The sequence below is a fragment of the Geotrypetes seraphini genome, chromosome 4 (assembly GCF_902459505.1).
Source record: "Geotrypetes seraphini chromosome 4, aGeoSer1.1, whole genome shotgun sequence".
NCBI classification, from domain to species: Eukaryota; Metazoa; Chordata; class Amphibia; order Gymnophiona; family Dermophiidae; genus Geotrypetes; species Geotrypetes seraphini.
Genome location: NC_047087.1, coordinates 132,342,596 through 132,359,821, shown reverse-complemented (window position 1 = coordinate 132,359,821; position 17,226 = coordinate 132,342,596). Strand labels below are relative to the sequence as shown.

General features: G+C 43.4%; 1 protein-coding gene across 2 annotated transcripts in view; it reads right to left on the bottom strand.

The window, feature by feature from the left end:
* Nucleotides 1–17,226, bottom strand: part of UMODL1 (uromodulin like 1) — a 171,345-nt gene that overhangs the window by 151,776 nt on the left and 2,343 nt on the right. Inside the window, exons 1-2 of one of the 2 annotated variants that reach the window (XM_033940477.1) lie at nucleotides 8,458–8,543; nucleotides 6,559–6,801 (exon numbers count right to left, since the gene is read on the bottom strand). In XM_033940477.1, coding sequence (XP_033796368.1) covers nucleotides 6,559–6,616 — 58 coding nt within the window. In that variant the 5' untranslated portion in view covers nucleotides 6,617–6,801; nucleotides 8,458–8,543. Of the gene's footprint in view, nucleotides 1–6,558; nucleotides 6,802–8,457; nucleotides 8,544–17,226 lie in introns of those variants that run through there. The other variant, XM_033940476.1, reaches the window with a different exon arrangement.

The window sequence follows — 17,226 nt, the reverse complement described above, 5'->3', positions numbered from 1 at the left end:
CCTGATCTTGCAATCATCGGGGGGGGGGGGGGCGAGCCCCGATCTTGCTGTCATCGGTGGGGGGGTGAGGCCCGATCTTGCTGTCTTTGGGGGGGAGGGGGGCCCAATCTTGCTGTCATCGGAGGGGGCTCCGATTTTGCTGTCATTGGAAGGGGGGGAGGCCTGATCTTGCTATCATCAGGGGGGAGGCCTGATTTTGCTGTCATGGCAGTTTAAAAAAAAAAAAAATTGGAAAGGTGACGGTGAGTGGGCTCCCCTCACAATTTCGGGCCCTAGGCCCGTGCCTCCTGAGCCTTTCCGTTATTCCGGCCCTGGTGACCACCAGTGGCTAACTTGGTGGCACTTATTCATTGTTAAAACAGGTCAAGCCCCAAATGTCCAAAATGTGAAATGTTTGATCATTCCTGCAAAATGTGCAAGTCATAAGCCTGTCCTAGTCCCACCTAAACCACACCTCCAATATGCCCCCATGATATTTAGATGAACTACTGACAAACGGTATAGAAAACTATCTAAAGCTTAAGGTTTCAAAAATGGCAATTTGGACGTTTTGGCGAAAAAAGGTCCAAGTACCACTTTATGCTGTTTTTTGGACATGTTTGTCTTTTGAAAATGGGCCCAATGCAGTGAACCGTGAATACTTGATGTGTTTGGTTCAGTGGAATGCAGTGAAGGCTTTCAGGGAATTTAGTGAATCTCCAGCTCTACATCCCTGCTTTTTTATTTTTTTGTTTACTTTTTGCTTGATGCTTATTGATTTGTTGAGTAGACAGCCTGATCAACCAGTCAAACTGCATCAAACAAAAAAATCAGGGCTCTTGGGCTGGGGATTCTCCAAACCCCCTAAAGGTGCTAACAGTATTGATCTGAATTTGATTGGCTGAGCAGCATCTGCCTGTTGCCTGCTCAACCAATCAAATTCAGAGAAGTGCCGTCAGGACCTTTAGGGAGTGGGGCGAATCCCCTGAAGGCCCTGACCGCATGCAATGATAAAATGACTGTATTGTGTTAGGAATACCCTTAGGATGATATTATAAATGATTTCAGCATGTGAATAGCACTTTACAAGTTTAAGTATGCACTTTTAAAATTGCCTGGGGCAGAAACATATAAAATTACATATTCAAAAAAATATGGAAAACAACTTTATACTGGTCATTTATGTGAGAAAAGGAACATTTAAGATTAGACCGATATTTTACAAAAGGCTTGAGTGCTGAGCCTTTCATAAAATACATGTATTACCACAGAAGATGTACATAATGTGTCGCAATCTAAGAAAAGGTACCAAGTCTTAGTGCAGGCTTACTTGAGAAACAAGGCAACAATGTCAGTTGAGTTCTATTTATGACTAAAAAAAATTTTTAGACTATCAAATACAACAATTTGTGTAGTGTATACCCATGCTGTTAATTTTGGCTCACTTACTTAATAACCACAATAATTTCATCATAATATAATAATAATAATAATTTTATTTTTCTATACCGCCTTAATCTTGCGACTTCTAGGCGGTTCACAGAGAAGAATAGCTATACAGTCAGCGAATTACAACATACAGATAGAGAAGAGGTCACAGAGCGATCAGAGATTACAATGGTGCATATTGGCAAGAAGAATGATATACATAGATTACAATATAATTTTAACATATTACATTGAAATGGTTGGAAAGCCAGCGAATAACAGAATACAAATGGTGAAGAAGACATTGAAGAGTCAGAGAATACGGAATACAAAGTACTGTTAATGGGGAAAAAGTGGATTCAGTATGGTGAGCGGTAGCTTTGAGAGGGGGGGAGGAAGTCTAGCTATGAAATTAATTTTTTTTTTTCACAGGTTCCTTGTAATGCATTTGCATATGACCTGTGAAAAGGTACCAAATCTTAGGGCTCCTTTTACTAAAGTGCACTAGCTTTTTTAGCACACGCACAAGATTAGCGTGTGCTAGCTGAAAAATTACCACCTGCTTAAAAGGAGGCGGTAGTGGCTAGCGTGCGCGGCATTTTAGCGTGCACTATTCCGTGCATTAAGGCCCTAATGCACCTTTGTAAAAGGAGCTCTTAGTTTCTTCACCTGGTTTCATACAGCAAGTTACAAACTACTTTCTCTTTATTTAGCTTGCATTATCAGTCTTTTCTAGCGTATCACTAAATTAAATTACTCGCTCTCAGGTACATTTTGCAGTTTTCTTCATAATTTTAAATAATTTTGTTGATCTTGATAAACAGAAGTTCAAAATTTTCAGGCTACATTCTGAAACTTGTGTATTCATGAATCATTATTAGGAGTGCAGCCTGGGAATATCTGAAAATCAGCATGCCTGATGGGACAGGATGTTAAGCAAAAACTAAATCTCCAGCACAAGGTTACTGAATGTCTAGACCTATGGAATGATTAGAACGCAGCTAACTGACCAGTGGATCTAGAAGAGTGCCAGATTTTGTTAATGAAAACCAAGGCTACAGTACCCAGTAGTGTGGGCCTAAGTGGAAGCCAGGTGTAGATAGCACACTACCCATGAACTGTGTGACCTTCTATGATCAGGAGTGTACAGGGGAATTTGTTTCCTGATCATTTTGCAAAACAAACCTAACCTTAACCCTAGTCCAATAATAGTATAATTTGGGTAGTCATGTTCTAGCCACGTCCTTAATTCCTATGAGCATCAGAGCAGCGCCAGTGCATTCAGTGCACTCTATAAACCTCTAGCGCAGCTTCGTAAAAGGTGACCAAAATTAGCCTTAAATTATTTTACTAAGACTCGGTAGCTTTTTCAATGTTAAATTGGACTCTGATATTACTTATAAAAATTATAAAATTTTGAAAGACATATGATTAAAACTAATTGTTTCTGTATTTTGATAATCCAAATTTCCAGTAAACCAAATTTAGGCCTCCTTTTATCCATCTAACTCTTTTATCCTGTTTCCACAGTGGCCAATCCAAGTCACAAACCCCAAATAGTAGCAACACAAATAGTGGCAAAACCCCAAATAGTAGCAACACAAACCCACCACCAGCAATGCCAAACTGGTACTAATGAATTCCTTGTAATGCATTTGCATAGGGTTTTCTGTGGCTGCTAAAACCCTTTTGAGCATTGGAAGCTGAGCTGCCTTGCAACTAAGACTGCAAGTAAAACCAGTCTTATTTGCACGGCAGATTTTTGAGCATCCTGAGTCACATGATAAAGTATTACATAAAAGCCTGTGCATCAAATTTGATTTCATAGTTATGTTACAAGGTTGCATAGAGAGAGGTATGGACAGTAGGAAATAGGAGATATTAATGCCTCTGTATAAGATTCTGGTGGGACCTCATTTAGAATATTGTGTACAATTCTGGAAGCCGCACCTTCAAAAAGATATAAAAAGGATGGAGTTGGTCCAGAGGAAGGCTACTAAAATGGTGTGTGGTCTTCTTGATAAGGCGTATGGGGGACAGACTTAAAGATATCAATCTGTATACTTTGGAGAAAAGGCGGGAGAGGGGAGATATGATAGAGACGTTTAAATACCTACATAATATAAATGTGTATGAGTTGAGTCTCTTTCATTTGAAAGGAAACTCTGCAATGAGAGGCATAGGATGAAGTTAAGGGGTGTTAGGCTCTGGAGTAATCTGAGCAAATACTTTTTTTACAGAAAGGGTGGTAGTGGTAGATGCATGGTAGTGGTGGTGGAAACAGAGACTGTGTCTGAATTCAAAAGGGCCTGGGATAGGCATGTGGGATCTCTCAGAGAAAGAAAGAGATAATGGTTACTGCGGATGGGCAGACTAGATGGGCCATTTGGCCCTTATCTGCTGTCATGTTTCTATACATGTGCATGTTTACAGCATGAGGTTGGGTCTCCTTTCCTCTGCATATGTCCTATTTCTTAATCCTCTATTGTCCCGGGAACAAAATTTAGCTTTAAATAGCTGGGAGCAGTAGCATAGCTATAGGAAGACCTGGGTGGGCACAGATCCACCCACTTTGGACTCAGGCCCACCCAGCAATGGCACAGCAGCAATGTGACTTTCGGGGATCCCCAAGTCCTGCCAGCTGAAAACTCCTGGTAACTCTCCCTCCTGGAGATCAGGGGATTTCTTAACTCTACTCCCCGACCCTACAGTATCTTTAAATCCTTTCCCAGAAGTAAGCAGCAATACATTCCCTCTAATTGTGTCAGCCCGAGCCTTCCCTCTTCACATAACTTCCAGTTTGTAGGACCAGGAAGTTGCATCAGATGGAAGGCTCAAAGCTGGCATGAGCAAGGGGAATGTGTTTGCTACTCGCTGCTGGTGACGACCTAAAGAATTTAAAGGTACCAGGTTGGGGGAAGGGAGTCGGGGGAATTAAGTAAACCCCTCCCCCAATTGCCTGGAGGGGGTAGGTCTTGGTGGGGTTGTCAGGCTTGCTCATAATTGTGTGTCTGGGAGTCATTATTGATTATAAACTCTTTTTGTGAACAAGTAGCCGCTGGTACAAAAAGAGGGTTTTACATCCTGCGTCAGTTGCACCCCCTGAAATATGTTTTTTATTAACTTTTTTATTTATAGTAATTACACTTCAAGAAATACTTCTACATTTCAGAAATAAAATTAACCCTTAGTAAAATACTTAAACCCCATCTAAAAAGTGGCCTAAATGGGTACTTGGTCGATCAAAAAGCCTGATCATCCAAGTACCAATAATCAAAGCTGGTTTTAGGCGTATCTAAAACCAGCTTAGGTCTTTCCCCTGCCTCTAAACACATAGAGCAAAAAGAGGCGTTTTTAGAGGAGCGGAAAGGGCGGGAGATGGGCCGACCTAGACATAGGCGTACAGCAGGTATAATCAAAAGTTTAGGCAGGTTGCCTAGTCGGCACTTATACATTGTGACTTAGACCAAGTCAAAACAGGTATAAGTGCTGAAAAAGGGCCCACTGAGCTGATGGCGTTTGGTGGCACTTGGTGGTATCGCTATTGCGGCAGGGGAGATGAGGCATCTCTCCTGCCGCAATGGTTGCGGTGAGGGGTGGGTAGGTTGCCGGGCCGCTGAGCTGATTGCGCCAGCCGCCATCAGATCAGTGGGTCCTTTTTCAGCACTTATACCTGTTTTGACTTGGTCTAAGTCAAAATGTATAAGTGCCGACTAGGCAACCTGCCTAAACTTTTGATTATACCTACTGTACGCCTATGTCTAGGTCGGCCCACCTCCCGCCCTTTCCGCTCCTCTAAAAATGCCTTTTTGCTCTATGCGTTTAGAGGCAGGGGAAAGGCCTAAGCTGGTTTTAGATACGTCTAAAACCAGTTTTGATTATGGGTACTTGGACGATCAGGCTCTTTCATTGTCCAAATACCCATTTAGGCCACTTTTTAGATGGGTTTTTTTTTATTATGAGCACCCATAGCATTGATTGCATCTCTCCTGCAGCAATCCACCCCTCCCCCCGCCATGATCCAGGCAGGAGGAAACTCAACCCCTCCTGCCCCGCAACCCCCCCCCCATAACGATCCGGGCAGGAGGGAGCCCAAGTTCTCCTGCCCCACAACACCCCTCCCCCCACAACGATCTGGGCAGGAAGGAGCCCAAGCCCTCCTGCCCCGTGACACCCCCCCTGACAACGATCCGGGCAGGAGGGAGCCCAAGCCCTCCTGCCCCATGACACCTTCCCCCCACAACGATCCAGGCAGGAGGGAGCCCAAGCTCTCCTGCCCAGGCGACCCCCCCTACCCCCCAGCCCCACTAAGATCCGGTCAGGAGGGATCCCAGGCCATCTTGCCCTGATGCAGCCTCCCCACAACCACCCCTGAACCCCCGATCAGCCAGCCAAATACCTCCCCCCACCCGCTGACCCGTGAGACACCCCTACCAACCCCACAACACCCCGGGCTTGGGCTCCCTCCTGCCCGGATCATTGTCAGGGGGGGGGTCGCCAGGCAGGAGGGCTTGGGCTCCATCCTGCCCGTATCGTTGTCGGATGGGGAGGGGGGTGGATTCTGTAACTGTTGTTGGTTTTGACAGACACCGGTTACAGAATCCAGCTTTTAGGTGAAGGACTGGCCCCTCCTTCGCCTAAAAGCCCTTATTTTGGGCGTTTGAGACTTAGGCTTTTATTAGGTTGATTATATGTTGTAAGTTTAGACGTAGTGGTGGTCTGGGCATTTAAAAAGCTGAACGTATAGGCAGGCCATTATCAAAAAAACCCTCCTTTTGGATGTTTTTTTTATAATGGACATTTTCCCTGCTTCTACTTTCAACATTTATGGTCTTAGGCCAAAAGGGGACTTAGATGATTTTTTTTATTATGCCCCTCCACGACTCTATTCCTCAAGTTGAAGGGGCCAGCGATCAGAAAATTAATAAAGAACTAAAGGCACACAAACCTGAACAAAAGATACCGCTATCTAATATTAGGGCTAAATGTTTTCTTGAACTTCAGTGTTAGAAGGTGAAGTAGTGCTAATGAATATTTTACTTGACCCAATCCAGGACCAACCTAACTGACTAGATGTGTTCTGAGGACTGGGTTGAGAATACCTTCTCCAATGTGCAATACAGTTTCCATTAATGGCCAGTCAGTACTTACATAACACACAGTAAAGGCCCACTCGCTCATATCCCTGGCAGCAGTCTGTGAATGTCATCGTTTCTGGGACTTCGATGGAATGATACTCAGTTCTGTAATGTGTCTTAGAACAATTCCGCCATGGAATCCACCATCCACACAGAGTGGTTGCTTCATAGGCTTTCTGGTAAGCGACCACTTTAGTGACATTTTTTGTTACAGTATAGTTGCATGTGTGATAGCTGTCAAACAAGAAGCTGTTTTCTGAAATAGAAGAAAAGAATTATACTAAATACATCAGGAATGATAATGCAAAAAAACAAAACAACACACCTTCCATAATTACTGGAATAGCTGTACATTTTGGACTCTATATTCAGTGGGATTTAACTGGGCAGGAATGTTCTATCCAGTTAAATCTGGATGAACAGCCTAAGCAGATATTCAGAGAGGCATATAACTGACTAGGGCTGATCAATATCTGCACTAAAAGTCAGTCCTATCTTTATGCAGTACTCTATAGCCGAATAAGAGCTGAATATTGCATTTAACTGGCTATGTTTTAGCCAGCTCTGCAAACCCAGAAGTTCAATGCCGAAGCTTGGACATGGTCCAACATTGAGTTTCTGACCATAAAACTAGCAGTGGTCATCAAAATGCCAAGTGCTACCAGCTGAATGTTGACCCCTTGGTTCATAGTGCAGCTGTTAAAATTAAAATGGCAGGACGGCTTACCCTTTGGCCTCCTAATTCCCCACCCCCAATCTGAAAATGGACCTTCCTTCTGATGTCAAATCCTCTCAAGCCTCCCATCTACAACCAAACCCCCACAAGTCCAGAACCCAGCCAACCCAAGTTCAGAACCTGCGTATTAACTCCAAACTTTGCCCCGACATAGAAAACATCCCTGAGCCCTACCCACTCTCCTGATGCCCTCTGCTCCTCAAGCCCAACCAGCAGCCACATTGTGTAGCAGCAATTTCCCTCTGCTTCTGCTTGAGTCGGCATTGGGATTCAAAATCAAGTTGATGACTCCTAGCAATAGTCTCATAGTACTACCATATAAGGAGTAGACCACCCACACACTCCCCACATTAGTAATTTTTGTGATATACAGATGATATGCAAAAAATTGGGCATTAAGTTTGCGCTGAAAGCTGTGGGCTTAGATATCAGTGCATGAAAGCTTTTCTGCATCGGTCCCAGGCAGAGCTAATTCCCCTAGACTGGATAAGTCTACCTAAGGAGTGGAGGAGATTGGCAGAAATCAGGATTTGGAACAAGAAGCTTTCAGGGAGAGAACTTTAGGAAAAGTCCATTCAAGAGTCCTGCCAGATCCCAGCTGCCATAGGAGCTTTTCCTATTTATCTCATGAGGCAAGTGGGACCAGTCTAGGGTTACCTGACGTCCGGTTTTTCCTAGACATGTCCTCTTTTTAGAGGACATGTCCGGGTGTCCAGACGGCTTTTCAAAACTCGGCACTTTGACCCCAGTAGAGGATTCAAGAGGGATTTAACAGAGGAACCTACTCAGGACAGAGAATAGGATAAAGGCTTTCTTTCTGAGCCTGTCTATCTATTTCTTTCTTTTGCTTTTTATCTAAAATTTTCCCTACACATACGTTATTTGGGGACATACGCTAAATAAATATATGTTTATTTTTTTTAAAAGTTATGCTTCACAATGGCCTTCTCATTTTTTTCTAAAGTTTTCAGTGATCCATCCCTGGATGTCATTCTAGCAAAGGCCTTTCATTTATTTTGTCTCACCAGAACCCTTAACATAGACATTCACACACCACCAGAATTTAGGGGGAAGGGGGACAAGCAGGGCAACTGCCCTGGATACCACAGCTCTAAGGTGCCCCATGGGCCATGATGTCCTTCCCTTCTCCTCACCCTATTCCAAAGCCCCTCTTACCTTTTAAAATGCAAAGGGGTCGCCAGTGATTTTCTAACACTGCTCACAGCTTCCTCAATGCTGTTCCCCTGCTGCAGTCCACCCCCTCTGATGCAACTTCCTGTTTCTGCTTGAGCGGCCATGGCATAGTAACGGCACAAAAGATGCCACAAGCAGTGCTAGAAAATCACTGCCATGCCAATGACGCCTTTGTATTTTAAACGATGAGGGGGGGCTTTGGAACAGGGAGGGAAGAATATATTTTTCACAGTAACCTACTTAGATTAGTAACTGCAACATTCCTGTTTCCTACTGAAACTAGTGACTGGTTTATATTACTTTTGGAAAGGGGAGGAAGAGAGAAGACCACAGCCCTGGGAGTCATGGAAAGAAACTAATCTGAGAAGTTCAAAACTGAAAAGGCCAACAAGGAAGGAGCGTTGTTAACAGTTGTGAGTATTTTAAACAAAAAATACTGAGTGCCTGTTTGATAAATGCACTGCAAAGATGAAACAATAAGGATGTTATTTCATGTGATTTCTTTTGGTTACTACAACAGATGGGGGTAGAGGATAGTACTTTTAAACGTGTTTTGGTACTATCCAGGAAGGCAGTGTTGAGTGCTTACAGCGCCTCCCCTCCCAGCCAGATGACAAACAATGCTACTTTGTACCCCTCCAAATACCCGGCACGGCTATCTTCCCCCCCCCCCCCTCGAAGACAACATAAGAATAGCCTTACTGGATCAGACTAATGGTCCATCAAGCCCAATAGCCCGTTCTCACAGTGGCCAATTCAGGTCCCTAGTACCTGGCCAAACCCAAGGAGTAGAAATATTCCATGCTACCGATCTAGGGCAAGCAGAATCTTCCCCCATCTCTTAATAACAGACTATGGACTTTTCCTCCAGGAATTTGTCCAAACCTTTCTTAAAACCAGCTACGCTATCCACTTTTACCACAACCTCTGGCAATGTGTTCCAGAGCTTAACTATTCTCTGAGTGAAAAAAATATTTCTTCCTATTGATTTTAAAAATTTCCCTGTCACTTTATCGAGTGTCCCCTAGTCTTTGTAATTTTGACAGAGTGAAAAATCAATCCACTTGTACCCGTTCTACTCCATTCAGGATTTTGTAGACTTCAATCATATCTCCCCTTAGCCGTTTCTTTTCCAAGCTGAAGAGCCCTAACCTTTTTAGTTTTTCCTCATACGAGAGGCGTTCCATCCCTTTTATCATCTTGGTCGCTCTTCTTTGAACCTTTTCTAGTGCCGCTATATCTTTCTTAAGATAAGGAGACCAGAACTGAATGCAGTACTCCAGGTGAGGTCACACCATGGAGCAATACAGGGGCATTATAACATTCTTAGTCTTGCTAACCATCCTTTTTTTAATAATTTCTAGCATCCTGTTTGCTTTTTTGCTGCTGTCACACATTGGGCAGAAGGTTTCATCGTATTATCTACAATGGCATCCAGATCCTTTTCTTAGGCGCTAACCCACTGCTATACCCACTGATGACCATTGCTATCTCCTCCTCCTCCCCAATGACCGGCAGTCCTATTGCCACTCTGCCCATGACTGGCATTCCTATCTCTCTCCCCCTCATTAACTGGCACTCCTATCCTCCACTACCCGCTTCCTACTGCTCCAGATTGACATTACACTTACAATCTCGATGCTCCAGAAGCCAACTCCGCCACTCTGTGTTGGGCTGAAGGGCCTTGAGTGTATGCGCATGCTCAAGCGTCGGCTTCTGGAGCATTGGTTACCATAAGTGCAATGTTGATCTGGGGCAGGGGGGAGTTGGTAGTGGAGGATAGGAGTACCTAGGTTCATAGTCATTAGCGCGCAAGACAAATGCGCGCAAACGTGCGCGGTCAGATGCGTGCAGGACTTTATAGCGCAAGACAATAGCGTGCAAGTCATTAGAGCGCAAGACAATAGCACACAAGTCATTATAGTGCAAGACAATAGCGCACAGGATTTTATAGCGCAAGACAATAGCACACAAGTCATTAGAGCGCAAGACAATAGCGTGCAGGACTTTATAGTGCAAGACAATAGCACACAAGTCATAGCGCAAGACAATAGCGTGCATGATTTTATAGTGCAAGGTAAATGGGCGCAGGTTTATATTGTGTTTGCAGTATTGTGGTCTGTTGCCGCTAGTGCCTTCTTCCTATGCCCGCAGTGTCTATTCCTCTGATCCAAGCTAAACTGCTTCATCCCTCCTGTCTCCTCTCCTGGTCTTTATCTTTTGCTGTGGGGTTTTCACCTGTTTTTTTCTGCTAATCCAACCAGGCCACCTACTAGAGGTATGTAAAATTCAGTAAGTTCCGTTATTTACATTATTCTAAGTTTACCACCTGTAATCCTTTATTTGTGGTTTTCTTTTCCCTGCAGAATATCTTTGTTCCATGACTTCACAAAATGTGTTGAAGCTAATTGCTCATTACATTTGGATGATAATCGCTATATGTGTTCATGATGTTCATTTTCTCATTTTATTTCTGAGGTTAAAATAAATTACCATGGCAATTGAAAGTGCGTAGTCAGTAGTTGTATAAAAATTTATTTATTTCTGGTTAACTGTGTCATTAAACAAAGTATAATGGTATACAGGTAAATATACTACCAGTGAACATATAGAATGGACAAAACAGGTCCCCAGGACAAAGATAAATCCCATGTAAGTATTAAAATGAACACAATTAAACATGAGGTAAATAGTGAATCATAACATTGAAATATAATTATATGACCACCACATAATAGTTTAAAAATTATAGGTGCTGATGAGCTTATCGGGGCAGGGAGATTCCTTCATCATTTTCAGCAGCAATGTAATTTGCTCAGTGGCACTTATGCTGTTTTATAGTTTTATTTATTGTTAGAAATACAAGTAGAAGGCTAGATCATGAAAGAAAAGATGATCACTTAAACTGGTAAGGGTGGTGACAGACTACCGTATCTTCACTCATATACCGCGCACCCGTGTAAAACGCGCGTAAACTGTAATTTATGTAAATAAATTTTTATATACCACGCACACCCCTATACCGCACATGCCGCCCTGACTCTACCGTCGCTGCCCGACTCTCCTTTCGCCCGCCCCGACTCTCCTCTGGCCAGCCCGACTCTCCTTTAGCCCGCCCCGACTCTCCTCTCCCCCTTGAAGTCCTGTCCCCACCCTGAAAGCCTGATGCCCCCCCCCCCGACATCCGATTCACCACCCCGCAGGACCGCTCCACCCCCACTCCAAAGGACCGCTTGCGCTCGCACACGCACACGCACCCCCACCCCGAAGGACCGCTCGCACCCCCACAGCCTCCCCACCCACCCCCCATCATGTAGAAGCTGCCTACCGTCGTCGGGACCGCCAGAAGAGGAAGCAGCGTAGACACAGGGCTAAGAGAAGGGGCAGGACCGCCGGCAGAGGAAGCAGCAGGACGACGGTAGGCAGCTTATATATGATGGGGGGGGTGGGGAGGCTGTGGGGGTGCGAGCGGTCCTTCGGGGTGGGGGTGCGGGTGCGAGTGCGTGTTCGAGCGTGAGCGGTCCTTCGGGGTGGGGGTGCGAGCGGTCCTGCGGGGTGAATCGGATGTGGGGGGGGAACTATGTAAAAAAAAAAGGGGATAACGCGCTCACGAATATAACGCGCATGGTTATACTCGGTTTGTAAAAATCGTGTATAACGTGCGCGTTATATGCGTGAAAATACGGTAATATGACTATCACTATCTTTTGCAATGGAAAAGAGCATTACAAACAGTTTAAATGGAAAAGACAATTACACTTAAAAAAATAGGTATTTATCTATAATATACCTAGGTATATTATAGATAAATATACCTCCAGGTATATTATAGATAAATATACCTCCAGGCGTGCTTTTACAAAGCGCCCTATTGTTGCTACACTCGTTTATCTTGCGATTCCCTAGCGCGCAACTTATATAGCTTTAAACTATTCATAGTCATTAGCGCGCAAGACACAAGGCAGGTGAGATTATGCGGGTGCACGGATGGCGAAAGTTTGAAGTAGAAGTACGCATGCGTGCTCAGCATTTTATTATTATAGATAAATATATCTCCAGGTGCGCTTTTACACAGCGCCCTATTGTTGCTACACTCGTTTATCTTGCGATTCCCTAGCGCGCAACTTATATAGCTTTAAACACATTAAGCCACGTTCTACAGTAAGGAAATGTTAATATGAACATACCTGCAAATGAAGTAATTTGGAAGTAGTGTCGCTCTCATCAGGGGCGAGTGAAATCCGCGCAAGACAAATACCTGTTACAGAGAAAGTTCTAGCAAGACCAGACCTTTACCTATAACAGACACAGTCAGGCAGCGAAAGAAGGGCGAGCTGTGCTCAGCACATATAAAAGGAGCCAACGTCACCACAGTAATGAAAATGCATTCACATGACTTAGATTCTCAGCAGAAAGAGGCTAGGTAACCATAGTGATAAAAATGCACTTACAAGACCGCAGTCACGTATGACAATGACGTTCCTTACATCCTTACGGGAACGTCTTGCGCGTGATTGTGTTGTTAAAATTTCCTGCGCATGTGTTGTAGTTCGCTGCGCGTAATTGTCCTGAGCTAAGTTGTCTTGCGTTCAACTGTCATGCGCGCAACTGTCCGGGTGCTTTTGTCTTGCGTGCATTTGACTTGCCACCGAGTACCTAAGATAGTGGTCTCCAGCCCCCTTTGAAGCAACTTCCTGTTTTTGCTTGGTGAACCACAGTAAAGGAATAGTGAAGGGGAGGCCGCGGGAAGCAAGTGGAAGGAGATGGTGGAAAGGGGAAGAGTTGGAAAGATAGATTTGAGATGGAGGCAGAAAAATGGAAGAAAACTGAATATGAAAATCAGTGCCAAAGAAGGATGTAGTGCAAAAAGTGAAGGAAAAGAAAGAAACAGCAAATGCATAAGAAGGCCTTGGAAACAGAATTAAGAGCAAAGATGGAACAAGATGACCAGAAAAATAAAATCGCCAGATAACAAAGGTAGGAAAATGGTTTTTATTTTCAGTTTAGTGATTGAAATACGTCAACTCTGAAAATTTACATCTGTTGCTTTTATATTTTGGACTGTCCAGGAAGAAATGCATTTCTTTCTATTTCTCTTGTGGTGCACTGTGTGCAGAGTCTGGCATATTAGGGTTTCATTTGTGTATAATAGTCCTTTTAGTTTGTGGGTTTGTATTTGAAAAGGGTTGGGGGGTTCTGTTTTCTGCATGTGTGACTGAGGCTAGGTGGGGTTGACAAATGACACTCGCACAGCCAAATTTCTAACCTCGGTTTATATTCGAGTCAACATTTTTCTCCTCCTTTTTATGGGGGAAAAGGGTTACCTCGGTTTATATTCAGATCGGTTTATATTTGAGTATATACAGTACAAAGATTAGAGCTTTGTGAAGCAAATATGAGCTGCGAGTAAAGGATGACATCCAAATAGTGGAAAGAGCTTACTGGTGTAATGACTATATTGCAAAGGAACCATCACACCCCAGAGAAATACAGGTGAAGGAGAAGGAGATTTATTTAACAAGTACATTTGAATCCAGGCTACAGCCCTTTTGCAGCCAAGGGACTGGTTACACCTCTGGCTACATTAAATTCAGGTAGCAGATCATTTATATCTGACTATTGGGAGTTATCATGAAACTGGATGTATTGTCCATCAAGGTACAATCTATACCAATGGTCTCAAACTCTCCAGGTACTATTTTGAGGCCCTCGGTATGTTACCATTGTTCTGGAACGTTGCCTGCCTCACTGCTGTAACTTCACGCAAGCGCTTTCTTGTGTCTGTACACAATTGTGAGGTGGAGTGGAGAGGACAATCGCGTACAGACGCAGGAAAGCACTTGCGTGAGGTTACAGCAGTGAGGCGGGCAACGTTCCAGAACTTAAGGTAACCATTGGAGGCAGTGCAGCTTGTGCCTGTGTACATAATCTCGTGAACTCTTGTGAAATTTGGCACCTCTCCTGGTGGTGACTGCTTGATGTAAGATGGCGGTTGTGTCTGGTGCTGGAGGAGGTAAGAGCTGAAGGCGGTTGTGGACACAACCACCGGACACTTAGGTCACAAGTTTTCTAGACCCAAGTTGGATATTTATTCTCCCATCTACAAAAAAGCCTAGAGGATTACACAAAAATCTTGTCGCTTGCAGCTGATATTTTAGTTTAGAATCTAAATTACAATTTTGCATCAGGTACAACTCATTATAGTTTATAAATCTTTCCTTAATTGCTTCTGATAATTTCAGCTATATACAGCTGAAAGCAGTGCAACATGCAGAAAGTGAAAAAACTATCTAAACTTCACTTTCTGCATGTTGCACTGCTTTCAGCTGTGTATAGCTGAAAAGATCAAAAGCAATTAAGGAAAGATTTATAAACTATAATGAGTTTTACCTCATGCAAAGTTGTCATTTCTTTAATAAGACATTAACTATTTTTTCTGTGGTCCTCCAAGTACCTCCAAATCCAAAATGTGGCCCTGCACAGGGTTTGAGTTTGAGACCGCTGATCTTTTCTGAACTACAACATCTGTAACTAAAGGAATAGTCATAACAACTTTAAGAAGTATTTTCTGTGCTGGAGAGAAGGAGGAGAACTGTGTAAATAGCTGGTCATTATTGAATAATTGTTTGGAGTTTTGCTTCATTAATTGAAAGCGCTAGTAAAGCTGTCTTTGGTGCAAGATAAAACTTGGTGTGGACTATTTTATTTCCAAGGGATTACATAGAAACATAGAAACATAGAAATTGACGGCAGAAAAGGGCCACAGCCCATCGAGTCTGCCCATACCATGACCCACTCCCTGACTTCTACTCCCCTATAGATCCCACGTGAATATCCCATATAGAAACATAGAAATTACATGTTTGATGTTAAGCTTACTCAACCTCTCAGGACAATCCTGATCTCAGCTCTGGTCCCAACAAATAAAATAATTTGTCTTCTTCATCTCACCATCTTGGGCAGTAACTAAGCAGCTGCTTAGCCCACTTCATAAACAGGGGGATTACATATACATTTTTACGATTTTAAATAGCATGTGAAGAGGAGAATTTACATGTCCTAGTCCAGGAGTGTCAAAGTCCCTCCTCAAGGGCCGCAATCCAGTCGGGTTTTCAGGATTTCCCCAATGAATATGCATGAGATCTATTAGCATACAATGAAAGCAGTGCATGCAAATAGATCTCATGCATATTCATTGGGGAAATTCTGAAAACCCGACTGGATTGCAGCCCTCGAGGAGGGACTTTGACACCCCTGTCCTAGTCAGAGCATGGTTAATCCACATACTATTTTACAAAACCACCTATCAAAGTCCCTCAATGTACAGAGGGAGTAACAATTTTACCCCCATTTTATAAAGCCACAATAGTGGCTGCCTTGCAGCAAACACTCTGACACTCATTAAATCCCTATGCACATAATTTACAGGAACATCCCTGATCTGCCTATGATCCTCCCATTTCTGTGCCCCCTTTTTGGACCCATGCCTAAATGTGCATGTATAAATCTTAATTAGAGCTTATAATTGCTTAAGATCCCAATTATCAGTGGTTTGTCCCGTTATTCAATTAAATTGCATGAGCAAATTGAGCACTTGCTCAAATTTGCACATGCAATTTTTAGTGGTTATTTAATAGAATTGGGGGGTTTATGTTACATGTACTTCCCTCACAATCTGTTGCATCAGATGAAACAGAAAAGCAAGGTGTAAAGCAAGCTTCTACATAGTAGACACATGGGTGTCAACACTTCAACTTCAGCATTTGGAACCTAGGACAATACCAGGTGGACTTTAATAATAATAACTTTATTCTTATATACCGCCAACAATCTTGCGACTTCTAGACTTACAGTCTATGACCTAGAAATATCAATGAAGAGACCAGTTAATTAAGCCATTAGTGGAGAGCATTTTGTTACTGTGACAGGGTGAAGTTCCTTGTCATTGGCATTCCTCCAGAAGGAGCCTGTGCACTGGGGCAATGAGAGCCAAGCTACTTTGCATAAGAGCTGCAAGTGCTACTGGAAGCTGTCTACTCATGCTGGGTGGATTGTGGTGCTGAAAAGAACAGCTCTCAGCACAGAAAGCTCAGAAAGCAAGGAGCTCCTTTGAGAGGAGGAATGCTGGCCTCTGGTCTAACTCCCGGGAAGCCCTGAAGGCCACTGTTGACCAGCTGAAAGAAGGTGCCTACTTTTTCTTTATAGAATACTAGCATGACCGGCTACATATGCATCTATGCAGTTGGGCACCAGCTCTTACAACAGATTTATATATTCATGCTTAAATGCCAGAGAGATACATGCAACTTATAATGCTCTATAATTTATGCAGTATGACTCCCACCCATGCATACTCCCACCAGTCAAATATACACTATATAAAAGTGGAGGAGTAGCCCAGTGGTTAATGCAGTGGCCTGAGAACCAGAGGAACTGGGCTTGATTCCACCTGTGGCTCCTTATGATTCTGGACAAGTCACTTAACCCTTCTATGCCCCAGGTACAAAAATAGGTATCTGTTTATCATATATAAATTACTTTGACTGTACCACAGAAAGGTGGTATCACAAAAATTATTTAATGAGGGCACATCGGACTGAACCTGCTGCATATCGGAGTTCTGGGTTTGAGCAGATGTTAGGGACCCCAGTACGACGGGGTTGTAATTCTCTGCTATATATACTGGTACACAGGGAAAGGGGACGGAAACCTTTTAACCTATTGGCTTGGAAAATGGATTGGGGGATGGTT